At 30.5% G+C, this 27,858-nt stretch overlaps 1 protein-coding gene across 1 annotated transcript in view; it reads right to left on the minus strand.

Annotated features, from left to right (window-relative positions):
* Positions 1–3,848: 3,848 nt before the first annotated feature.
* LOC142325177 (kinetochore protein NDC80 homolog) overlaps positions 3,849–27,858 on the minus strand; it is a 125,189-nt gene continuing 101,179 nt past the window's right edge. Inside the window, exons 9-15 of the mRNA XM_075366601.1 lie at positions 23,718–23,850; positions 18,932–19,137; positions 14,121–14,348; positions 10,522–10,626; positions 7,890–7,999; positions 5,112–5,214; positions 3,849–4,003 (exon numbers count right to left, since the gene is read on the minus strand). Of these exons, the coding sequence (XP_075222716.1) occupies positions 3,938–4,003; positions 5,112–5,214; positions 7,890–7,999; positions 10,522–10,626; positions 14,121–14,348; positions 18,932–19,137; positions 23,718–23,850 (951 nt within the window). The 3' untranslated portion in view covers positions 3,849–3,937. The remainder of the gene's footprint in view (positions 4,004–5,111; positions 5,215–7,889; positions 8,000–10,521; positions 10,627–14,120; positions 14,349–18,931; positions 19,138–23,717; positions 23,851–27,858) is intronic.

The following is a 27,858-nucleotide window of genomic DNA, read 5'->3' on the forward strand; positions in this document are numbered from 1 at the left end:
TGTTTGTGTAGTTTATAGTTGGTATTTGTGGCAATTTATGCCGTGTGGAGGTGCAAACAAAGAAAAATCTGAATATGATCTTGGGACACAAGTAGTACTAGAATTTTTGTTAAATGTTGCATCCAATCCTAGTGAGCATCGAATGTTTTTTTAAATTTCCTTCTTCCCATGGTCTGTTTTAATTTACTAAACAATATTTTGCGACTGGCACCGTCAGAGAAAATATGCTTCCTAATTGCCCATTACAGTTTTAAAGAATTGCAGAAAATGAAAAGGGGTATATTTTATGAAAAAGCAAATTTTGCAGTCACTAGATAGAATGATAATGCAGTGGTGACAGTTGCCAGTAACCACAGTGGCATATAAGAAAAGAAGAAATAAATACTGCTGAAAAGACACCACGATTACTCAGCCAATAATTATAACTTCTGCAACTTATAATCTTCAGTCTTTTTGTCAGCAGCAATGTTAACCAATCCCATCTAGGTTTCCCATATATTTCTTATCTTCAGGCTGGACCTATTATGAAGAGCAACCTGAAAACAGTTTCTTATTTCCTTGGTCGTTTTTACTGAACCCTCAGGCTTATTCAGAAAGATAATGTCTGGCTGCTTTTTGATAGGCTAGCCTTGCGCTTATCCTTCAGAACCTCTGCACAATGCCTCCGTTGAGGCTCCACAGGCCTAGTATAGGAGGAACTATCACCGCAAATACTTTGATTGGCCTAGAAGCAAACACCACAAATTTCTGAGCCAGAACAGAGATTTGCCTTAAATTCCTTTATCTTAGGAATAATCCTACTCCTAACCAAAGTACTTCGCGGATCCTTTATAAAGCCCATAAATTGATCATACTGATCCTCAAAGTACTTATCCAGGGGGACAGAGCCCTCCCGTTAGCCATAAAAATCTCAGATTATCTTGTGAAACTCAGGTGGAAACATCTGCTACTACCTGATCTTTCTCATCTGAGGAATCATTGATTCTTACCTCCGTCACTTCACTGACCCTTGGAGGAATCCCATTTACAGGCTCGCTAACAGTAACAGGTTCCATAAGATCTTATTAAGTGCATATGTTCTATTAAGATGCAGATGTTGCAAAAACTTTAATGGACAAACAATCCAACACTAGTGGTGGTACACACTCAACCACTAGCTCAAATTATAGCCAAAGACAAGTTCAATGCAACAACTTTGGGCTCATCAGGAAGACCAATGTAATGTATACATACTCGGTATGAGTTTCTCTTAACATTCTTGTTTTACAGAAAAGGTTTTCCAAATCACATCTTTGTCTTTAATAAACATTAAAGACAAGCTATAATTAATTTATTCCACAATACTACTGAATAGTATTACTGATGATGGTAATTTAATCTTAAGTACTTTTATGCCTAATTTTTTTGTTTTCTTACCGTATGGCTAATATTTCCTGAACAGTTTTATTACATAAATTAAAAAAAATCATAAATAAACAATGAGCAAAATCTTATTGAATTTTTTCTGTCTTAGTTCAACTAAAAGTGATAATTAGTTAAAACTACAATTAGATTTGTTGGACTAGAAGATTTAAATTTATAAATTAATCTTTATGGAATACTCAATTAAGTTCTTGATTTCATTAATCTATTTATAATAATTTCACTATTTGTGAAATTATTTTTTTAAAGAGATTTTTCACTAAACCATCTAAAGATTATATATATATATTTAATCACTTTACATTATAGTTATTAGTTAGGAAATATTTTGTTCTTTTTCATCACAGAATAATAATGGAGCTTATGTAAAATTAATTTTATTTTTATTTTATTATTGATGTTTGGTTGTAATCTTATGATAAATCGTCAGATCTGCAAGGTAGAAAAATTATGAATTCATTTTGATGTATTAAACAAATCTGTAATTAGAGAAACAATTAAATAAGAATATATAACAGAAAGGAATGTTTACAAAAGGTTTTTAATAAGGTAAGGTCTGATCAAAAGATGCCCAATCTTTTGTTTTAAAAATCTTTCATGTTCCATTCATATTTTCCAATTAAATTTATTTATTTTTTCATTATTCAAAATATTTCTGGAAGAATCTATATATTCTTTTCTGAGTATTTCTATATACTCAATCATTTAGTGCCGGTTATTGTGTATTAAGAAAGATAGAATTCACTGTCGACATGAATCAACATATTCTGTGGAACATAAATATTTTGCTTGGTTGAGCACGGTTAATATACAAACTGCAAATATTTTGTGCGTAACAGAAACATGTTAAAATTATACACTCTTTTCATAGGGCTAGAAAAAATCACATGTGTAGCAAAATTAATTATATACGTTCCATTAAAAATTGGATCTTGACTAGTTGGTTTTGAGAAAAAAATATTGCAGAGACCTTATTATGTGACTAGATGTCTCTAGTTTATCAAATTTTCACTGCTCCTTATATTTTAAGTGATTTTTAAATATAATGTTAACCTTATATGTTAACTTATTTTTCAAAATCACTTAAACAATTCTATAACAGTTTAATTAATTTTATTTGCAGAAAACTCTTACTACATTTTTCTTTGCATGTCTTATAACTATTGTATCTAAACCCTAAATAGTACAGAATGGAGCACAGCAGAACACTGTAACATCCAGGTATTTGCTGATGTTGAATTGTATTCTGATGGCACTTTTAGCAATATTAATCTATCAAACCTTTCATATACTTGTTTGAACTGTCAATTTTCAATAATGTCCTGACACAAGAATTGTTTTTTGACTGCCACTTCTGTTACAGCAGCCATCTGCAAAATTGTAATGCGATAAAAGCATTTTATAAGTTGTCAATAAATAATTAAGAGAAAACAAACTTAGTATAAATGTTTAGAAAAGATTTTTCTTCACTGCCACATTTGACTTTTAGAACTCAACTTGTGCGTGAGTTCTGTAGACAAAGAAAATAAATCTGTAAAGATAAACGGTTTTAGCAAAGTAATCTTTGCTAGGATAATCTTTTTATGGGATAGACATATTTTTTGTTAAAACCCAAGTTGGAAGTTAGTGCAAGGATTTACAATCATTAATATATTAGATAAAAACAACCTAATATGGGAATATCTTTTTAATTTTTTTAAGCTGGTAGGATCCATCATGCGATGTTTTCTTCAACTGATTTCAGTTATCGTAGAGATTAATGTTTTAAAGTGACTGCATTAACTTTTATGTCTTTACAAGTGGATTTATTGAGCTTGTAAACATTTTATTTCTCATATAAATTTGTTTATATTTATGCAGACAATGCAAAGGGCATTTATAAATCTTTATTATATTAAAACAAATGATAAATATCTGAAAAATGATTACTGCTTTGGATAACAATCATTTGAAAATAAAAACAAAACTTAATAAATTATATATTATCCAATAAAAAAAATCTTAAAGGCACTAAATAATCTTATAACATTTTAATGATTAATAAATACATTTTTGCCACCGTCGTGCTCAACCCTTGGAATTTGTGGCAGGTTTTACAGATTCCATTACCATTGCCATTCCTTCCCAATGTGGTTAATTGAAACCTAACCACCAAAGAACACTGATATCTACAGTCAGGTATTCAAATTCACATAAAAGCAACTGCTGTTTTTACAAGGACTCGAACCTTAGGCTTCTTGACTTTGAACATCAACTGATATTGTGATGATGAGTTTAACCACTAGACTAACCCGGCGGGTTAATGATTAATACTTTGTACATTGTATTGTATTTTTAAAAAATAACAAAATTCAAGTAATAAAACTAACTGACAAAAACTAAAACAAAAAGGATTTCAAAAAGTAAATTTAGATTAATAAAACTCATATTAATAAATGATCTTTTAATTTGTACCAGGAAGCTATTAGTTATGTAAATATTTTAAATAATATCAAACATTAAAAAATACTACAAATTATTTTTTATCTTTTCCTTCGTTAAGGTGTTTTCCAATTTCTGCCGCAACACTTCTGATTATGTTCTGAAAAAAAGGAAAATATTCAACTAAGCCAAAAATATTCAAACTACTTCAACTAAGCCAATTACAGCAATGATGATTGTGATTAGCATTGAACTTTTTTTAAGTACATGCAAAATTGTAAGTATAACACCTTTCAAAGTATGAGAGATATAGATAACTAATGATGAAATTCATGCTTTTTAAACCACAAAATCCATCAATGCAAATTCATAAAAATTTCTTATTGTAATTCGAAACCTTTAATAAATAAATAATGCTCGTAATTTATTTTTCACATAAGCAAACTTATAAGAAATATGCACAATTACACAAAATATTGAACAAACAAATAAAATCAGGTAAAAAAAAAACAAAAAATAAAAATTAATTAAATTTAAACCACCACTCATATTTTTATAGGAAATATTCTTTTGATTTCTTTTTAATGCAAGTCAAGTTTTAGCCAAGCTTAATGAATCTGAACATCAGGCTCTGGAATTTTGTTAATAAACAATTAAAGAAAGATAGAAGAAATTTTAATAATGTAAAACTTTTCTGTAATTAAGAAAAAGGAACGGAGTGAATCATTTTTATACTTGATGCAATACTTACTAGCACAGAAAATATTAATATCTTTAACATAACATTATCCCTATTTATTACGGCCATATCAAGATTAGAGAAAACAAAACTCATAAGATATTCTTATTTGTAAGATATGCAGTACTGTACAATGAACATAATTAAAAATACATTGCCGATGAATATGAATACTATCCATTTAAAATTTAAACCACAATTAATTTATGAGGTAGACTGTACATGAATATCAAGATTAGAAGAAATGGATAATGCAAAAATTTCTTAATTATCAGTATTTTATAATAGATGTTATCCTCCATTGTTTACAACATGGTAGTTCTGCAAGACCTGGATCTCAGGTAATAGCTTTTAGGTTACAAGGAGATGATTTATAATTGGTCACTTAGGTAATATAGCTAGATGCATTTTATATTTGGTTATATTGTGCATACTCGTGGTATAATTTCGGCTATCCTTAACAGTCGATTTCCTAAAAAAAAAATTACACATTTAAGATAAAATAAAAGAAACAATGTATAATACTTACTAAACTTTCTTCATGCATCGAATCCCTCACTTGTCTAGTTCGTTTAAAATACAACTCAGCCAGTTCCATAACTTCTTTCAGTTCTGCTACTTGTGCTTCATACCTAAAAGAATTAATTCCGTATTTAAAACAAAAATATATTCTTACAAATTAAAAATTCAAACCTGAAACTTTTCTAACATGTTCTATGTTTTGTATAACGAAAGCTTTGAAGCATTAATACAAGTGGGGTGTTTCAACAGGAAGGACATTATTTCAGGAATGATCCACAAGATAAAAATAAGGAAAATAACATGTAAACATAGGTTTCATAAATCCTTTGTTCTCAAGTTAATAAGTAACAGTCAAAAGAGGAATATTTCACCCTGATTTATGCTTTTCAGATATTACAATGCAGTACTAATATTTTTTGTTCAATAAAAATTAGCGTTTTTGTTATTTGATTTGAAATTATACATACAAATAAAATGTAGTTCTCAGAACCATATTTTTTAATATATTTTTTTAAACGAAGTGTAAAATATATTACTTATCAATAAATAAAACTTTGTACAGAATTTAATTTTGAGAAAATTGAAGTAAATGAAGCAAATAAAATATAAATACTAGTTAGAAAAATTTGACTAATTACAAGCCACGAAGAAATTTTTGACTAAAAAAAAAAAAAAAGTTTAATATTCAATCTGGTTAAAATTTAATTTATTTACTTTGAGGATACAAACTAAACTTCATTATCTTCAAATGAATTTTAAAAACTCCACTTATAAAACTGATAGACTTATTAATTCATGTCTGAAAATCTTGTATTCTTCTTCTCAGAACATCTTCATGAGAGTAGCATTGTTTAAAATTCTAGCATCTTTTAAAGCACATTTTCTAACACATCTTTTAGGTTTTGAGTAAACCTCACTTTTCATCTGATACCAAAAGCTAACCGAGTTTATGACTACAATCTTTTTTCAAATACCAGAAAATAATCATAAGTATAACTAATTTCTTATAGGGCAAGAAATCTGTCTTTTTAAAAAATATATATGCACACACCACAGACAGGTTTTTTCCTAAGAAAGATTTCTTCTACTCAAATTAAAAATATAAAGTTATGTTATTCAGCTTCAATAATTAGATTACTTTATATTTCCCTTAATCATACAGTATTACACTGTTAAATTTTTTTTCATAGTATCATCAGGAAACATTTTATTAAAATGTAATCTAATGGAGAATAAGTGAGATGTAAATTAAAATTTACATTTATATATTGGCTACTAATTTATATTCTTGTAAAGCACTTTTATAATATACATTATTTCAAAGGAACAATATACATTTAATTTTTCTTTTTAACATTAAATTATACAACATAAAAAAGTGATAACAGTTGTTTTAATTATTATGAAATTATTCTTCTAGTGTGTAATCATTTAATTTGTCAATAAATTAATATTAGTTTTCTTAATATCAGATAATTTTTCTGAGTAAAATTGTAATCTATACTTTAAATCATCATTAATTGTATTATTACTAATATTTTTTATGATGTGTAACTCTCCAAACATGCAAGAACAGTTGATTATTATTAATTTATGAAGTTAACATGCTTTCTATTTTCGTAAAGGTGATTTCATCTTTTTTTTATGTGAACCATATACCTTAATTTTTTTAACATACATCTACGTTGGAAGTGAACAGACCAGATAAGACCATCACACACCTGCACCAAGTATTATAAAAAAAACAAATGCATGCTGTACTATTAGAATGGTTTTAGTTAAATCAATCAGACCGCTTCAGATGTAATTACTCTTAATCAGTTTTTTAACTTTTTATTAGAAATTATAATACATAAATTCATATCTTATCTTTTTGAAAATTCCATGTAATAATAATGATGGTAATATAATTAATTAAAAGTTAAAATTTAATAATATCTGGGGCTCAAAGGAATTATACACTGAATTTATATTCAGGTCTCTTTTCCTAAGAAAATTAATAATAAATAATTTTCAGGTAAAACAAATGATTATACCAGTAGCGGTGTAATCTTATAACTAGTCATCAGCTTTTAAGAAGATTAGATTGAAAGATCATATTGCTTTTTTATGCTTTGCAAATTAACTAATTTCATTAATTTTGTTATAGCTTTATTGCTTTTAAGCATCAAAGTGCCATGCAGAATATTCTTTTAAATAATTTAATTGTAATATATATTGCTACACAGTTTGTATTAACTACAAGTCTGCAGTTTTCTTTCTGCAAAAGCATATTTTCTTAAAAACTGGTTTAATTAAGAGAAAATTTAAGTATACCTGAAAAAGTATTGTTCTGAATGAAGTGGTTAACAAGATAGAAAGCTAAATTGTTATGACTTCCAGATATTTATTATTGTACAAACTCATTTGGTTGAAAACTTAAAACCATTTTACTATTTAAAAAAAATTATTTTTGTTAGTCAATTATATTTTACAGGAGAATTAACCTTCGGAGAGAACTCAGGATTAGCTTCTCTGTATCATTTAAATTACTTGATGCTTATAAAATCATTAAATCGATTAAAAATCTTTTGAGGATCTTGAAAATCTCACGTTAATTTGATTTGTCATGTAATTTTTTGGATCCCTACTGGATCATTACTCACACAGATAGCTTTCATTTTATTTTTGGTTTTTATCAAAATTCTTATAGTTAATCTTTTTAGTAATTTTTACATTTACCATTTTTTGTGTATCTATTCTGACAAAAAACCCACATATTTTTAATTAAAACAATCTTATTTACCTAGCTTTCAATTTATCTCTAGTTTCAGTATTCAAAATAATAACTTTTTCCATTGAAATTTTAGTGTTTTCTTCAAATGATCTAATGGCATTCTGAAGTGTTCGAAGATCCTGAAAGAAAGTAAATCATTAATAATTAACATATTCAGAAAAAATGTAACATTAAGTAACTTTAATAAATTTACACACTTATTCAAAAGAGTACTTGTTCCCGTTCCAGCAATTTTCTATCATGGTACAAAAAATATGACTTCCATTTTCTCTTACTGTTCAAGAAACTCTTGTTTCAGTACGATAAAACAGAGGTAAATGTCAGGTCTAAAATTTCTACTTTTAATGAAACTGAAATTTGTAATGTACAACAAATTAAAATGATAAAAAAGCTTAAGAAAGGCCGATAGGAGTGTAAAGACAATAACTACGTTTTAATATAAAATCAAATAAATATTAATTTTGAAAAGGAAAAACAAATATCTTAAAAAGCTTTAAGAAATTTAATAAACCAAAATCATCCCATACTATTTAGAATTGGAATTGGGGAAGAAAGGAACTGGTTACAAAAGATAAAACTTATAAAAACAACTTGACAAAGTTATTAATAACAACGCAAAAAAAAGGAAAGTTGACAAAGTATTAATCACAAAAATCAATGAAAACATGAATATAAGTGTTTGTTTTCAAAAGGATGTATTAAAAGTTTTCTATATGGAATTAATGAGAAATATTTACAGTGCATCAATTTTTACTTCCTTATACAAGGTAAAGGAAGTATTGCGACTGTAGAAAATTTTGATTTCCAAATTTCAACATAATTATCCATTTTTTAGTTTCAGTGTGACGTCTGTATGTATGTATGTATCTCACATAATTCAAAATTGATTAGTTGTAGGATTTTGAAACTTTGGATTTAGGACTATTGTAACATCTAGTTGTGCACCTACTCTTCTTATTGCAATCGATTGAACCAAGTGTCCAAAAAAAGCCCTTAAAAAGATTATATTTTATATATATATATAAATATAATTAAAATATGGGTAGGTCTATTAAATGTGCTGCTCAAATGAGACAGTAATGTTTAAAGGAAAGTTACCAAGAAAGAAATGTTGTAGCAAATAACGTTTACGGAAAAATAGAGAAAGAAATGCCACGAATATTTTCATAGAGACTTCTCAACAATGAGAATGTAGACTCTTACAAATGAAAACGTACAACAGTCCATTCTTATGGAATGAAAATCTAGAGTCATGCTCATCGTGTCTGTTTAATACACAAACGTTTTTCAAACAAAACACAAGAGCAACGCTCTCACCACCTCGGCAAGATATATGAGAAAGGAGAGTTACTGGAAGCAAAACTCATAAAATTTGAAGACTAACTATTCTATTGGTCTCAGAATGAAAGGGATACAGATGGAGATGTCAAGCGCTGAATGCTACCTGTAATATTAAGCTGGGATGTAACTGTTCACAAACGCAGGGTACAACTCTTGACAGGGCAGTGATAGACCTCAGCAAGAATTTTGCCATGGGACAGATTTATGTCGCTTGCAGTTGAGTTAGAGGGCATCATCTTGTCTGATTTGGACCCAAATACATTATTAAATGGACCATATGATGAGAAAGCTGTGACAGAAATGATGAGGTTACATAATCTATTCAATTTTTAGATTTCATTATTACAAGTAGACATTTGGACAAGGTTTGTGGTACCCGGTTAAAAAGTCTTTATAATAACTATATAATATTATTTACTGCTAAATTGTAATATTTGACTCGCTGCATACAGGATGAAGTCAGTTGTGAGCTTGTTATATGACTATTTAATACTGTAAAATTAGAATTCATTATTTATTTATAAATATTTATATTATGCAACTACGGATAATAAACCTTTTTACCATTTTATAAAAATATTAAATGTAGGTTTAATATTTATATGGAATTTAGAGGAAGTAGCCAAGGAAAAAAGAAAGGGAATGATTGCTTAAGAAAGAAATGCCATAAATATTTTCATGGAGACTGAACGATAATACAGACTATTATTAATAGCCTAGTCATACAGGAACAGAGCAAGTTCTGGTTCTGGTGCGAGTGGTCAGCAGCAAACAGTGTCAAGCCGTTTGTATTTTTGTATTTTTTCTAAAATTATCATCAGATTTGGTTAAAATTTACATGGAACATTTCGAAAGAATACTTCCAATTAAAAAAAAATATCAATATTGCTTTACTAACCTCGGAGATATAGCGTAACTGATAACCTCCTCCTTTTTTGAAGTCAGTTAAAAATTAAATTTTGGCTTGCATTTTTTGCCCTTTTTAAAACAAACAAATTGTAATAAAATCAGTTCTGTAAAATATAGAGAGGTCGAATTTGTGGTAAAAAACTACTCATTTTAACAATTATTTGGCTAATGTCTAGCATTGTATGGTTTAGCAAAAGTATATGGACAGGTAGTAGAAATGTATAATTTAGAGGAAGTCCTTGAACTTTTGACAGACATTGTACTTGCATTACTTACCTGATTTGTTTATTCACTAATTCATAATAAAGTTAAAAAAAAATTAGTAATACAATATTAGTAAAATACTAACAAAGAGGCACATAATCTCTATAAAAAAATCTGTCATTATTACCTTATCCTTACAATCCAGAAACTGGGATTTTTTATGAGAAATATCCTGAAGTTGCTTCTTTTTCTTCTGTAAATCATCTGTATACTTCAACACCTGTTCTATCAACTATAAAAAGATACAATTGAATTTTTCATTTAATTAAAGTTGTAATTTTAAAACATTAAAACGAAAGAAAAAGCAAATGAAGAAATATTTTTTTATATATTTTACCCTCAGAAATGCAAATATTAATTTGGCAGTCTTTTAATAATAGTACAATTATAATGCTATGAAATGCTTTATGACATCAGATGCCTGCTATTTTGATTCCTCAGATAAACTTTTTAAGAATGTAAATTCCATCACCTCACATACCAAGGTATTGTGAAGGTTTTGCAACAACTGGAATATCTCAAGGACACCATCTTGGAAATTGAAAATGTGAAGAAAGAATTAAAGCCAATTGCCAAAACCATGTTTAACTGGTTTTCCATTGATCACCAAAGCTGATAGAATGGTGCATGCAGTCATCATTTTTAAAATGGTTAATGATCATAGCGCTCAGTACTGCTATGGAAAAAGTAGTTCCATTGTATTATTAAACTATTAAATTATTTTAAATAAATTCAGTATTAATAAGTTGGTAATAGTAGTGTTATCAGTTATGATTCTGTATATAAATCCTGATCTTGGAAATTACAGTGCATTTCTAACAAAAATATCAGCATATTCATATCACTGGGAGAAAGTATACCTCTGAAAATTTGAGGATTATGACAAAAAAGGCCCAAATTTTTGTAGTAATATTTTTGAAATCATAATTGGAAAACCTATTTACTTTGGACTTTGTATTTGCAAGTGTTTTTCATAGTATTTTGGGCTGACTTTCCCACACTGACTGCCTCTTTCCTACAGTCTACAAACTTGTAAGTAAAGTGCTCACTCAATTCTTATTGTTGATTTTTGTACGTAGTCTGTTCAGAAAATAATCGAACTTTATTTTTTTAATCTTATTATTAATTTTACAGATTATGTGTCCTTATCCCCTACAAAGTACTTCCTGCCCTATTCACACATTTTTCCCAGTAGTCTCATTTGGCAAGCAGTCCTGGTTAGCTTCATTTGAAATGGCATTAAGGTATGACAAATCTGATTTAATGTCATAAATAGTCTCAAAACGGCGTTCTTTCACCACTGATTTTAATTTCGGAAATAAGAAAAAATCGCAAAGAGCGCCAGATCTGGTGAGTAGGGAAGCTGAGGGAGGACGCATTGTCATGGTGAAGGAACTATGTGTTGTCTGGCCACAACTCTGATCTCTTTTTGCGGATTTTTTCATATAACTGTTGTAAAACAATAGTACATATGGTTCACAGTTTCACTTAAAGCAAGAATTCAAATTGCACAATTTCATTAAATTAAAAAAAAAAACAAAGAGTATGACTTCGACGTTGGATCGAGACTGATGTGCATTCTTGGGGCGTGGAGATCCTTTGCCGAACTATTGTGATGACTGAACTTTTGTCTCAATGTCATAGCCATAAACCCAGCTTTTGTCTCTCGTTATGATTCTTTGCATGAATGTTTCATTGTAAGTGGCTTGTTCAAGAAGTTGCCAACAAACATCCACTCGATCTTCTTTCTGCTGTTCGATCATCAAACAAGGAACAAACTTTGCTGTAACTCGATGCATGTTCAATTTTGCAGTCAAAATGTCATGGTATGATCCAACTGACATGCTAACCTCTTCTGCAAGTTTGCAAGTTCTCTGACAGTCAACTGGTGATTTGCACACACCAGATTGTTGATTTTCTGAACATGGGTGTCGTCAGTCAAAGTCAAAGGCCTTCCTGGTCGAAGGTCATCAACTGTCCGATGACTACTTTTATATCGTGAAAACCATTCGTAAAATTGCATACGATCCAGAGCATCATCTCTGTAAGCTTATTTCAAAAGTTGAAATGTTACTGGTGAAAGTTTCACACAAAATTTTACGTTATATCGTTGTTCCTGAAAATTGCAACTAACACTTTTAAACGCATTGCACGTAAATAACAATAAAACAAGAACTTAACAAGATATCAACAATCCAACAGCATGTGGTTACAAAGGAGTTTATTTGGAACACAATGCTGCCAACTACACGTCATTCATTGGTGCGTAATTAAAAATGTTTGGTTATTTTCTGAACAGACCTTGTATTATTTGGCTTGTGCTTCTTCACCATTTCTCACACCCTTCTTGATTCACTGGGATTTTTCAGAAATTAAATTTTTTTCTTCATTTTCTGTACAACTGCATAAAACATGTTGAACTTGATATCTAATTTCTATATAATTGATCTACTTACTTAATTAACTTTAGTATTTTTATGTTAATTTGCTATCTAAAAATTATTTTGTAATTTACCTAACATAAAAAAAATGACTGAAGACAATGTAACACCAGTTTTACAAAGTTCTTTGACTAATTTTGAAAGCATTTTTATTTATTTTTGAAGCAGTTGCTTAAAAACATCTTCTTAAAACATAGCTCCATAGCTCTCTGATTAATATTCTAAAATGACAGCTAATAATAATAATAATAATAATGAAGTTTTAGCAATAATATTCTAGGTCTTAAGATATAATTATTATTAAAAAACTATTTTGTGCTATGTTTTCTAACAAATTAAAGAATCAAGCGGAAACTTTGAATTATTACTGTTCAAACTAGTAAAGTTCTACTGCAATATGCTTGAAGCTAGGAGATTAAACAGATATAAACAGTGCAATGTAAAAAAGTAGTTTTTTACTGTGAGGTGACCCTCCAGAGGGTTAGTTACCAAACAGTTGACTGACTGTGAAATTTTACTATATGATCACATAAAAACTGCAAAAATTCAGTTTCTTAGAAGAACAGTAAAGACATCAAGTAGTGTAGATAAACTATACATCTTACTGGAAATATTGAGTTTTTCAGCTAGATCAGTTTCAGATACTAAAAACTGTAAAGCAACACAAAGTTGATGATGTTGTCAATTGCATATTATGCAATCTAATCACTCAGTCAGTCAACACTGATCACAAATATAGAACGAATAAGAAATTTTTTTTTATAAAACGCCAGCAATTTGAAACATTAATTTTATGTTCTACAAGCTAAAAAAAATATAATTTAAATAAGGCTTGATTGGTAGCTTATGAAGTAATAAAACATCAACTTTATACATTTCACCCACTGAATTCTGTAACTTGAATATTTACAAAAAAATTCAATCCTGTGAAACACAGGATTTTGCAACTGTTACAGTTTAAATGCATTACAGCACATGTAAGACAGAATAGTTTTAAAATAGTGGCCATAATGTACTCAGTATTCATCTCTCTTCTCTAAATATTCTTAAATATAATTAATTCTTAACAGTTTAGTTATATGTTTTTCATTTTTTCACTTAAGGACACTTAACTTACTGCAACGATTCAGTCTATAAGTTAATTTAAACAGAATTTGTTTTTAATCTACTAAATCTAATGCAAGTTACTTAAGTAAAAATAAAATAATCCTATCAAAATAAAAATACATGAAAACACTAAATATCTTTTTTCTAATGTTATTTCCTGACAAGTGTGCAAACTTACAACTATGTTTTGTTGTTCTAACTGCTGCAACACCGTTTTTTGATCATTGTGTATCTTTATCCAATCATTTCTGATAGACTGAAGTAATTTATCAGCTTCAGCAATACTTTCTCTAACATCAGGCCTTAATAGTGAACACATATTTTCAACAACACAAGATTTAAGGCGTGGCTCATTTTTAGTATTAATTGCAAGCAAGTTATGATAATCAATAAGAGGAACCTCCATCTAAAAAAGAAAATAAATTTATACCTAATTGTTAAACACACACACTCATATATATATATATATATATATATTTTCTATTATGCAATAACCTCATTTAGTGTTTTTGAGGGTATCCTAATTAGTAGCTGTATTTACATGCAATTAAATTATTACTTATAGAAAAAAATAATTGTATGATTACACAATTATAATTAAGTACATCAGCACTTCAACATTCATATCAAATTAAGCTACTGGGATCTTACTAATTAGGATGGAAAACTGAGGTCTTACCAACTATACTACTAAAGCGAATATTATTTGCTTTTGTTAACTATTAAAATTGTGTTGTGAAGTAATGCAGCAAGTTTTATTGAAGTTTTCTAACAGTTTATTCCAAGTTTAAATTGATGTTCAATATACCAACGGTCTAAGAAAATAGAAACAGAAAAATTTTATTTTACTAAAGTAATTAATAAACAGGTGATATATATATGTTTTTCTTTTCCAGTTTAGCTTCTGAAACTACCGTAAGGTATTACTTCAGAGGATGAATGAGGATGATCTTTTATAGTCTCAAGTTGATCGTTCCTGAGATGTGTGGTTAACTGAAACCCAACCATCAAAGAAGACTGGTATCCACGATCTCATATTCAAATCCGAATAAAAGTAACTGCTTTTACTAGGATTTGAACTTTAGAACTCTCAACTTCAAAAACAGCTGATTTGCGATGATGAGTTCACCACTAGACCAACCCAGTTGGTTATTCAAGTGATATCTGTATTCAGAAAATAAACTTATGCTGTAATGGAATATTTCTGCTATGTAATTAACTGAATGATTATTTTAATTATTGACAAAATATGATGGAGGAATCTCTACTATTAAAATATTCCAAAATTCTGAGCTACAATCACCTTATCAAAAGCTGAAGTGGTTTTTAAAAAAATAAACTGCAAGGTCAGGATATATCAGGATTATTTTTCTGAGAAACAGTATTTAATATATTAATGTGTTAAAAAAAAAATAAAAAAAAAATGATTTTATGGTCGGCAATGGAATTTTGAAAAATTATAACTAGACCAGTTATTTGTGCATTACAAATTAACAGTGAAAAAATTATAAATTTTGGGCTATACGTGAACAGGTTGTTGACCTTTTTTTATGATGCTGATTAAATAGCCTTGCACTGGCAAGTTTGATAAGAAAAAAAATGGCATCACAAGGCGTTTGGAAACAAGACATTAAAAGACCAGATAATTGGATAAATATTATTGTTAAGTACAAATTTAAAAATAATATACATAATTTATAAAAATACACAACACATTTTTGTTTGCCAATGAAAACCATTTAAGAAAATTATTATGTAACAACACATACGGTTTCAAAATAATACAACCCATATTACAAGCTCCTTTTTCAGCACAATAAAAATATGTTCAAACAAGCTCTACACACATACACAGCCTCTCTTACAAGTTACAAGTATAATAGTACTTGTTAAAATAATGGAAAAAGCTCATACAAACATATGTCCTAAAATGCTTCATTTACAAGTTACGACTAGTGAAAACGTTTGCTCAGATTTCAGCTACCCCAGTGACGAGGTCATACTGAAAGTTTTAGGATGTTAATTATGGGGCAGAATTAGTGATTGTATTATTTTATTTAATCTGAAAACTTACTTCTGTACTGTCCTACACTAGTGGCTACAGGGTGAGTCTCAGTCTTGCATAAAGCTAACAGACTGTTAATATGATGGGTGGCTGTAAAAAAATTAGTCATAAACTGACTACAGTATGGTCTGAGGTGGGGTGGAGTACAGTTTAAGGATGAAACAGTAAACCTAAAAAATACCACTGAGCTTGTCAGTGGATTGCAACAAGGTGAGTATAGGCCACTTGTAAACAAGCCAACACATTACTTTGGAAGAAGCTTGCATGCCTCTGAGAAGTAGTTAAATGTACCATATGTTTATGGAATAAACCAGGTAATGGATAAACAGTTGTTACATTTGGAGAAGCCAGATAAAAAAATTATTCCTAAAATTCTGCTCTAATTATACATTAAAAATTGCAAAAAACCTTTTTAAGAACCATAACAGAAAATTCAAATAGGTGAGACCAGGAGATGCAGGAAGGTGTGTATATTTATTATATGATGAAATTTTTTGGTCTATAAGAGCACAATATTGTTTCTGGTCTCTGCAATTGTTCCTCGTTTTCAGAGCAAATGTTGATTCAGACCACAGTTTAGTTGTAATGACGAGAAGATTGATTTTTAAGGAACTAAAGAGAAAAAAATGAGAACAAAAGAGATGGGATACAGACAAACTAAAAGAGAAAAATAGGAAGTTACAATATGAACAAATAACAGGCATGGGACTAGGAATTAATAAAAAAATATTTAATTAAAATTCAATGGATAAAATAAAAAAAAGCTATAATTAAGGCAAAACAAAAAAAAGTTAGGTAGACAGGAAATGGTAGCTAGAAAACTAAGGATTACTAAAGATAGAACTGATAGGTGAGCAATATAAAAATTTTACGATGATGAAGGGAAGAAATGTTAAAACATCTTATTGAAATAAAATTAATAAAACTGCTAAACAGTAAAAGAAATAGGTTGTTATAGAAATGTAGGATATGATTTCTAGGAAGGCAGATGCAATAAAATTAAAAATAAGAGTAAACTTTATTGAAATTGAGATATTAGAAGTATAGAAAAATGACCATTGTCCTGAGGACAGGAAAGAGCTAACAGGTGGCAGGGATACAAGGTCTATAAATAAAGTAATGAGACTGGTTCAGAAAAACTTTTTATTTACAATCGAAATAGTTCCCTTGGGAAGCCATGCAGCAGTGTTGGAATTCAGAAACCGAAATATCTTTCAGATAGTTGGTTACATTTTTTAAATGTTTTCTACATTTTTTAAATGTTTTCTAAAATGGTGTTCTTTGCGGGTTTTAAAGTCGAGAACAGGAAAACATCACAGGGACTCAAGTCAAGTGAATAAGGTGGTTGAGGAACTACATGAATGTTTTTCTTTGCCAAAAACTCATTAATTGAGAGTGCAGTGAGACAAGGTGCATTGTCATGATGTAGCATCCAGGTGTCTTTAATGGCTGGTCTCACGGGGCAACTATTTTCCGCAGTCTTTCAAGAATTTCTTGGTAAACATATTGATATACAGTCTGTCCTGAAGGCAAAAACTCCTTATGGACAATGCCATTGCTATCGAAGAAATAAATTAGCATGGTTTTGATTTTTGATGTGCTCATTTTTACTTTTTTAGGACATGGTAAGTTGGAAGTGTGCCACTCCTTGCTCTGGTGTTTTGTTTCTGGGTTGTACTCAAATATCCAAGATTCATTACCAGTAATAACATTTTTTTTTTTAGAAAATCAGGATCAGTTTCAATTCGTCCCACAAGATTGTCACACTTCCATCCTGTTGATTTTCTGTTCAACAGTGAGGTTTTTTGGGAACAATTTTTCACAAACTTTTTCTCGTCCAATTCGTTTGTCAAAATTGGACTGTGGTACGGTTCAAATTCAACTGCTCTGCAATCATTCTGACAGTTAATCGCCGGTCATACCGTTTCAAGTCTCTGATTCGCTCAACATTGTTGTCACTTTTTGATGTTAACGGTCTTAAAGCAAGGATTGTCCTTAACTAATTCCCAGCCATCTGAAAATGCTTTGAACCACTCAAAAACTCGGGGCTCATGACAGAGCGTCATTTCCATATGCCCTTTTTTATTTTGAAAAAGTTTCAATAGCATTATCATTCATTTTTGTAACGCACAACAAAACTAGTTTCACAAAAAGTTTGTTTACATCTCATATGGAAACAATAGACTAATTATATTAATACCTAATATAAATCAGCTGTTCATATAACCATATGTTTATTAGAAAGTTTACAGTGTTGTCACTTTGGTTGCAAAAAAAAAAACTGGTCTCATTACTTTATTTACAGACCTTGTATACAGAGGGAAAAATTATCAGATGAGCTTTTGCAGATGAAAGAGTAATATGATTAGGATATTAGAAGATACTTAATTTTGAGATAGTTTGATGAAGGTCTAAAATAGGTAATAGGTACAGATAATATATCTTCAGAATTATTGTCTGCTTTAGGAGTAGCAGCACTGAATAGATTATATACATTAATACAAAGTTTATTTTACTGATTAAGTACCCAAGGATTTAACAAAAACTGTTTATCATAATAAAGCAGATAAATAAGTACACACCATCAGTCTAACATCTGCATAAAAAATCCTCACAATGGTAATTAGACAAATGCGTTTGAAAAGTGTACTAGATACAAGACCAATCTGATTTCATGAAAAGCACGTGTACAAGGGAGGCACTGCTACTGTGACTCTTAGACTAACCTTAGAAGACAGGATTAAAAAGAATATGGCATTTGATAATGTACAACAGATCAAAATGTTTAATGTTTCATTGAAAATAGCGAAGATAGGTAGAAGGCATAACCTCCTATTCAAGAATGAAATAGGAGTGATAGGATTAAAAGATACATAATGACAACCCATGATTCACAAAAGAAGTGAGAGTAAACATTAAACTACCTTTTTCAGATTTTTTGCTGCATTAATGTCAAGCTGGTATATTGATTCAGACAGCTTAGCAATACATTTCTCATTATATGATAAAATTCCTTGAAGTTCCTTACGACGGTTAATGCTTTCATTTTTCTTGGTCTTATTACATTTCATTTCATCAACAGTTTTACGAAATTCATCACGTTCAGCTGTTTTTTCCTTTATTTTACGCACTGTAAACAAAGTAATTCTTTTTAAAAACACAGTACCAGTGAAATCAAATTAACATTATTTCTGTAACAAAGAAAAATATCCATAAAAGTACACTTCAATAATCACCTAAAATTAATGAAATGGATAGAAACATTTTTCTAATACTTTAGGAACTTTCTTACCCAAGTGTATTTCCAGATAAATTTTTCAATGACCAAATCTGTTCATACTTGAACTATTTATTGGTTATTTTAATTTATTTAAAAAATAAAATAAAATAAAATTAAGTACATTTAAAAGTGGCTATGTAAGAAGTATTAAAACTAATATCAACATAAGAATAAAAAATTAGATAACTTTTCCTTGATCAAGTATCCCTACACAGGATCACCTTCATTTGAGTGACCTATCAGCCGACAGATAAAGACCTTACAATCAGCTTTTCAATTTTGTTTGGTCCAGGACAGCCAGGTAGCATGGGTTGATTACGATTTATTCCTATTTAGCTACAAAAGGATGTTCAATTGTGTTGCCTTTACATTTTTAATGGAAACTGTCTAAATTCTAGATTCTTTAAACCTTTAATGACTTGAATGCATTTTAATTAAGGCAAGTTATAAGAAAGGCCATCATGTATGTTAAATTCTTAACATATGTAAGTTATTTTAGTTCAAGTATTTAATCTTATTTTTTCATGAAAGCTTGTTTAATATTTTAGTTAAAAGTATAATGTAGTGGTTAAAATTTAATTCTAATATAAGATAGACACAGTTTGTAAACCTATTTATTTCTTTTAAAATAGACTTAGAAATTCAGTAATTAATTACAGAGGGTCTATTCAAACTTTTTTCTCTGGTCGTAATATAAATATTTTGAGATGTGCAGTTAGCATCAGTACATAGTACTAACCAACAATCTCCCCCCACTCGTGTGTGTGTGTGAGACGATTAGCTTTCGCACAGCATTCATTCGAAGTAGGTAGAAACATCGTTCAAGCACAAAAGTGATGTTGGCAGTCAGTTTTTGACATAAAAGGTGTTCCTCACTATGAGTTTCTTCCTGTAGAGCAGATAGTCAATTGTCACTATCTGGAAGTAATCAGATGTTTCTACAAGTGAGGAAGAAGAGACCTGCTTTGATAATAGAGCTGTCTAATATGTTAATTCACAAATTTTATACAAAAAATTCCACCAGTGTCATCTCTCACCCAACCTAGTCTCTGCTGACTTTTTTTAACTTCTGAAATTAAAACTGCCATTTAAAAGATAAAGATATGAGACAATAGAGCCCATAAGAAAATTTGCAGAATTCACTGATAATTATTTCAAAAAGTAAGTTGCATAGTTTCTTGCAAAAGAGGGATGTTGGGAGATTAATAATGCTGTAAATATCAATTAGATTTTTTTCTTTAGAAAACATTAAACAGAGATTGTACAATTAGTCAATTATTTTACTTTTGAAACCACTTTAATTGATTTCATTAACTTTACTGTCTAATGATAATGTTTTAGTTAAAGATATAACTTCAAATTAATTAATAAACTACATGTCAGTTGCATAAATACCTACTGTTTAGTCATTTCAAGTACAGTTCCATTCAGCAAAATGAAAGCAATCATATAATTTTGCTACTTTACTAAACTAAGTTACCTTTTTTCCAATTTAACATTAATGAATCCATTCAACTAAAATTATGAGTTAATGAATTAAATTCCAGCTAATTTATAGAAATTCGGTGGTTCAGTATAGCCTCTAAGGTTCTGTACATAAAATTGTTACTATCTATGGTAATGTTATGTTTTGTCATGCCCTACCTTGTGGGTAAAAATTGTAAACATGATATGTAAAGAATATTTTCAATTTCATCAACTTATTGAAGTAAGTATTTGGATAACATTAGAGCTAGGAAGAGTACTCTTTGCATTCAAATTGATAAAAGAGAATACTAAATTCTGCAATTGGAGGTACAAAAATCTCTTAAGTAAAAATCAAAAGCATAAACCATACATCACCACATTCAGCATGAATAAACAGGTATGATGTTTATTTACAACATAACTAAATCAGAATTTAAATCTTTATAAACAAAACTGAAGTAGAATTTACCATTTTTCTCTTGACACCAGTCACTGTAGGACCACAGAATAGTCAACTACTGGCTAGTTTTTTAGCTCTCCAATACTCTTTTATTCTTTCACTGTGCTTCTTCCTTATTTCTTCTGACCACTTTAAGTTAGCGCGTTCTTTCTTCTGCTTTTAGATCCTTTTGAATTCTAAGATTTCTTTCCTAACCACCCTTCTGTCTTCTAAATCAGTCACGTTTAAGTTTGTTACCCTTAGGTCAGCTTTAACCACTTAATATTTGTCTTGTCACCATTTACCATTTAATAGACATAAATTAAATTTAGGTAAAAAATTACAACTTAAACAGCCTAACAAAACAATAGCAATTTAAGGATACTGTGAATGACAATATATTCCAATTAACTTCAGCATTGATATGTGGGTAATACACCTAAAATATAATATAAGTGATATCCAAAAAGCAAGTTGTTTTTAAATTCTACTGTTATGATAGTGATGATGCACATGCATAGTTTGTTGGCAAGGCACTGGTACTAATTTCACAGTTGTGTATATGTCTGTGCAAATGAGATACCAATAGCATGTGAAATTTAGTCAGATCTGTTTGATGAATGGAAAGAATTTCTTAAATCAACTTAAATAAATTCTTAAATCTGTAAATGTACAATTTGATGGATGTAATTGAAAGAAGATAAGAGAGATCAAATAATTCTTCTAGACTTCATTTCCCTGCATTTTCACAAAATTGTGTTCAGGCTGATTGTCAATGTTAGAGCAACGGCAGGTCTGTTGGAGTAAAGCATCCACCAGTACAGGGACTAGATGCTTGATCAATGAGGTTAAGCTGTGGATCCTGGGGGGATTTGGTGAACTCAATTATGAGCTCATACAGTTCCTGACGGGCCACAGCTGTTTCTGCCATATCTCTGCAAGTTCAAGAGAGTGGATGATAACATGTGTCCATATTGAGACCTGGATGATGTGGAACACGTGTTCCAGTTTACGTTGGGAACCCTTGTGGCATAATTACAGACATCTGGGTCCTCTCACACAAGAGAATATAATACAGAAGATGCTATACAATGAGGAAACATGGGATTCCATCTCTTGTATGATCATCCGTATTATTAGGAGTATGGAGTTAGATGCGAGGACAGAATAGCCTGAGACTTTCTCAGGCTTAAGTATTCCAGCTGCTAGGTGAAGAATTGAACCAGAGAGCAAAGGGGGACAGAAAGCCTCCTGTGGAGCTGTAGTTAATTCGCACTTGCATGAATGGACTATGGTGATATGAGCGAGGACTCTCGAACCTCCAAGCCTGAAGGCACCCCCAAGGGCTGAGAGTGCTTCATTGTGGCCCGGCCCCAATGGGGAGAACGCTCTTAATATACATACATACGCTCTTAACAACATCTAGCAGAACCTGTGCAAGTCCAACACTACCCCATTTATGGGGCATGCATAAATGGCATTTCTCCGACTTATCAACAAAAAAGAGGGGCTGGTTATCAGAAATAAAACGAAATGACAAGGCAGTGTGTTGGCCTTTTTATTTTTTATCACGATTCAGAGAGTGAGGTGATGTCTCTTTAATGCTGTGTAGTCACTGGAAACCAGACATGGGGACTGCATGAACTCCTGAACTAAACAATCCTAAGATAATAACAAATGCAACACTTCATTGAAAACAAAGGCAAAATTCAAGCAGATATTTTCCTCTTGGAAGATCCTGTGCATTTTTTTTTTGGAGAGAAAAGAAATTTTGCTAACTGAGTTCTGCCTCAAAGCTTCACGATGGAAGTTTACTGTGAAACGTTTAAGAAATTGTGTTATGTAGGACATTGCTTATTCTTGACGTCTGTTCACACTACCGCTGCAATGCAAAATCTCTTCATGGTCTTTAGTTGAGAACAATTTGATTATTTCCTATCAGCCTATACCCTACAAGTGATTTCACAGTTCCAGCACCTGAAATCCTTCCTTCATGGTTGATGGTTCCATAATGAGATAATCAAACTGTTAACAGATGGTTTGCACCTAAAGATGGCATCTTTCTATAAAAAAGGTATGCTACACTGGTGCTGGGCTATGATAAGTGCCTCAAAAAAGCAGAAATACATTTAAAAAGTCTTATTAAGGTCTATACCTTAAACAGCAATAAAAATATTTCTTAAAAATTATTTTTTTAATAGCACATTATAACTTATTTTCTGGATATTCCTCACATTAATAATAGCAATATTGTAAATTAAACATCCAAACTAAATTTCACCTAATTTCTCGTAACTTTACAATTAATGAGTATTATTGTATACGGCTTGGGAATTGCCTTATTTTTAATAACAAACCTGCTCAAGTTAAATCTTAGGTAGGTAAAAGATAAAGTTTGTAGAATAAAAAAATTTCTACTTTTCCCTCAAAAATGAATATCACTTAATAGTTTGCATTATTGTATAACATGTAAAAAGTCATGAGATAAACTTAGTATTAATTAATTTAAATGAAATTTACTTACACAATTCTTTCACATTTCTCTTCTCTTGGTTAATCTCATGCATACGTGCTTCAAGACATGATTTCTGTTTTACAATATACTCTTTTAATTCAGCATGGCCTTTTCTTAAATCTTGTAAATCATTTTCCTGACTCTGTAAAAGTTATGTTTTTCATTTACATGTACATATGAGGGACATTCAATAATGAAAGATACAAATTGATGTAGAAATGAAACAGTTTATAGGAGTTTTGTACTTTCATAACTTCAGATTGGCATCATTGGGATGAGCTCAGAACAGCTGATGGATAAAAACTGTTTTGTTTATAATTTCAATATTAAACATTTCAGTATCTGTTTTTTGCTTTCTGAAGGTGAAAAATCGGCTAAAATCTTTTCCCAAATGATTTTACAGTATGGTCAAAGTTGTACAACTGGTCAATGCAACAACTCAAGGAAAGAAGACAAAGTGTGTACAGATTTGAAAGAACGCTATGAAAGGGAAGGTGACTCTTTGAACAAGATTTTAACGTGCGATGAAACTTGGGTTCACCATTTTGAACCAGAGTCCAAAAGACAAAGCATGGAATGGAAGCACACCAGCTCACCTATCCAAAAGAAATTCAGAATGCAAGCATCAGCACGAAAAGTCATGTTGACTGTCTTTTGGGATGCCCAAGGTATCGTCTTTTGTGATTATTTGGAATATCAGCATATAATAAACAGTGTCTACTACTCAGACATGCTGATGAAAATAGTAAAGCCAGCAATGAGAGAAAATGTCGTAGATCTCAAAGAAAAGGCGTGATATTGCTACACAACAATGCTCGTCTTCACACTGCCCAGCTGACCCAAGAAACCATTGGAAAAATGGGTCGGGAGATACTGCCACATTCTCCCTACAGTCCAGATTTGGCTCCCTCAGATTTTCATTTGTTTGGTCCACTCAAGGAGGCAATATGTGGAAAAAAGTTCAGCAACAAGGAGGTCAAAGAATTTATGGGAAAGTGGTTCTAACAAGACAAAGACTTCTTTGCATCAGGTGTAAAAAAAAATAGTTCATCGTTTGGACAAGTGTATTAATTTTGGTGGGGATTATGTTGAGAAGTAGTAAAGGTTTCATTTTGTAAAAATACAGTTTTTTTTCTAAATCAATTTGTCTTTAATTATTGAATGTCGCTTGTATATTAAAGAAATAACTAAAAAATAACAACATTTGATGAGAAAGATACAATCTATAACATGAATTAATCTAATATATAGTTGTAAGATATAAAGCTTCAGCTTAATATCTTATGAATTAAAATATGAAAATGGGTGAAATATGAAGAATCAGGAGCATGAAACTTACCTTTTCATTTGCATTACAAACTACGGTAATGTTAATACTTAAGAAATTAAAAAAATATAATACAATCTTTAACCCTTTCTTCCAAGGCAGTAGAACTTCTTGTGCTAGATTTCATAGGTGGCACAGCATGTTCGTCACAAAGCTCTCATTCAAATATATCAAAAACTTTTTAGTTTTCTACTCTCACTGAATTATAAAAAGCATTTTTCTGTACTGTAAAAGAATTCTCTTTCAAGATATATTATTAATACAGCGTATAAACATGATGTAAAAGTTAACTTCTAGAAACCTCAGTTTTGGTCATTAACAAGGATCACAGTATCTGCAGACATCTATCCAGGATGGGCAACAAACATGTTCCAGCAATTAAACACAGAGTTTATACTGACCAAGGCAGAAATGCCGTCAAAAGCAACACATGCAGTCCAGTTGGGCTTTATCTAGCAAAAGTTCTTACTACACATTAAGCATATCAGGAAAGATGTCATTTTGTATAGGCATTGGAAAACTGTTTGCACTGGTGGTAAGGAACAGAGTACGATTACTGATTTATGATTTAAACTCAATTGAGACTGTTCTATTGATAAAGGCAAGTGTATGGGGATATCTATTTTGGCCACAAATATCTATTCGATTTGCAGTCAAAAGTGATAAGGAATCGCTTGAAAAGAAAGACAGATTTGGAAATAAGACATGAATTCATAACAAGAAATATATTGCCAAACCATGCTAATCATCTAAAGATTTCTGTGTAATTGTGAGAATGATTACAAGAGATTTAGATGTTATTAGAAGGATAATTTCCCAAATCTTAATAGAAAATTTGGGCAAGTCATTCCAGAGTTTGAGTTCATTCCTTGTCAGATTATGAAAGTTATGAATGTGTCCATTACATGAGAGGCACTTTTCTAACTACTCACAGAAATAAAAAAACTACTCAGTTTGATTATAGCACAGGATGAAACATGACTTTCTGAATATTATCAAACAAATACAAAAAGTACTGAAGGAGATCAGCAAACATTCAAATGCAAGAAATTTAAGTTTTCAAAAAGTCAAAGATAAAGAACACTTGTGAAGGATTCATTCTATGTGGTCTGAGTACGTAACAGTACAACACTTGGATACTTCATCTAATTAATTTCCCCCTGAAATTCTGTCCAAAACCAATTTTTTTTTTGGAGGGCAAAAAACTAAAACTACAGGGTGGCTCATAAAATGATCCAACATTTGTTTTGGCAATGTTTAGCTTAATTATTATTAATGTGCTTTATGTTAGCATAAGTGACAGCAGTTCATGAATATTAGTCTCTTCTCTTTCTGGCTGGGCTGTTTGTGAATCATTCCAAGATGGCTGATTTGAACAGTGCGTAAAGACTATGTTATTTTTTAATAAGATGAAAAGTGTAGTGCTTACACAAAGACGGTTTCATGCACATTTTCAAACTCGGTGGTCACTCTCATTTCAAACAATACATAGACTACAAAAAATTAAACAATGATGGTTCACTATTTGAGAGTAAGCACAAATGGACTGCCGCTGTTTGTTCTCCACAGAATGTCGAAGCTGTTACAGCAGTGTTGCTGAGGAGCCTGGGCAAATCAACAAGAAAAGCAGCAGCAGAACTTGATTTCTAGGCAGTGAATTTTAAAAACTGATCTGCATTTGTAACAGAACAAAATAACAAGTGTTGCCTAAATTAATGGTTGACAACAAACATCAAAGAATGTAATTTGCTGAATGATGGGCTGTGAACCAAGACACATTGTTGAACAATATTTGGTTTTCAGATGAGGCACATTTTCACCTAGATGGGAATTGTTAATAAACAAAACATGTGTTTTTGGGCTTCTGAAAATACATACATGCTTCATAAAAGATGCTCCAAGAATTATGGTATAGGTTGCTATCTTAAGTCATGGTGTAATAGAGCCATTCTTTTTTGTACAGACACTGAACAGTGAATGTTATCTGAACATGCTGCATAATAATTTTGTTCTTCAGCTTCTTACAAAAGGATTTCAATTAGAAAATGAGTGGTTTATGCAAGTATGTGATCTAATTATAACAGACTACACACAGCTAATGTTGTTTTTAGACTTTCTGCATTAAATTTTTAACACATATGTCAAATCCATTTCCTAATTGTTTAGCATGTGGACAGAACTGGCCGCCAAGTAGTTCTTATTTGAATCTGTGTAATTATTTTCTTTAAGGATTTCTAAAGGAAAAGAGTTTCCCTAAACATCTGCGTACAGTGATGGAACTGTAATCGCTGATCATTTCAGGTGTGGGACGAGATAACTGAGGATATGTGTAATCGAGTTATTAACAATACAGGAGTTCGCATTGAAGAAGTTACTAGGATGTCATGGTGGTCATATTGAACATGTGAAAAGCAGAACATGATCTCCAGGTAAATAGTAAACATGTTCTATTTTTCTGAAGTGCAATTCAAATAAATATTTTTTAAGCAAACTAAATATTGGATCATTTTGTGCGCCACTCTGTAGATTAAAACTAAAATATTAAAAAAATAAGATTTAACATTAATAACAGAGATGAAGTATTACTCCATGGCTGGTATATAAGGTTTTATGACAAATCGTACTTATGTTTATACCGCCCATGTTGGCAAGACATAAGCGAGAGACTGACTTTGCTCATCATTAAATATTTCAATTAGTATTGATCTGTTTCTTAATTTCTTGATGTTCTTCGGTGAACTTGTGAAAGGAGCCACCTTCGTGATTATTTCGCAGATTTACAAATCTAATATTTTTGAACTGTAGATAGGATGCATAAAAAAT

This window comes from Lycorma delicatula, chromosome 1 (genome assembly GCF_047948215.1).
Source record: "Lycorma delicatula isolate Av1 chromosome 1, ASM4794821v1, whole genome shotgun sequence".
Taxonomy (NCBI): domain Eukaryota; kingdom Metazoa; phylum Arthropoda; class Insecta; order Hemiptera; family Fulgoridae; genus Lycorma; species Lycorma delicatula.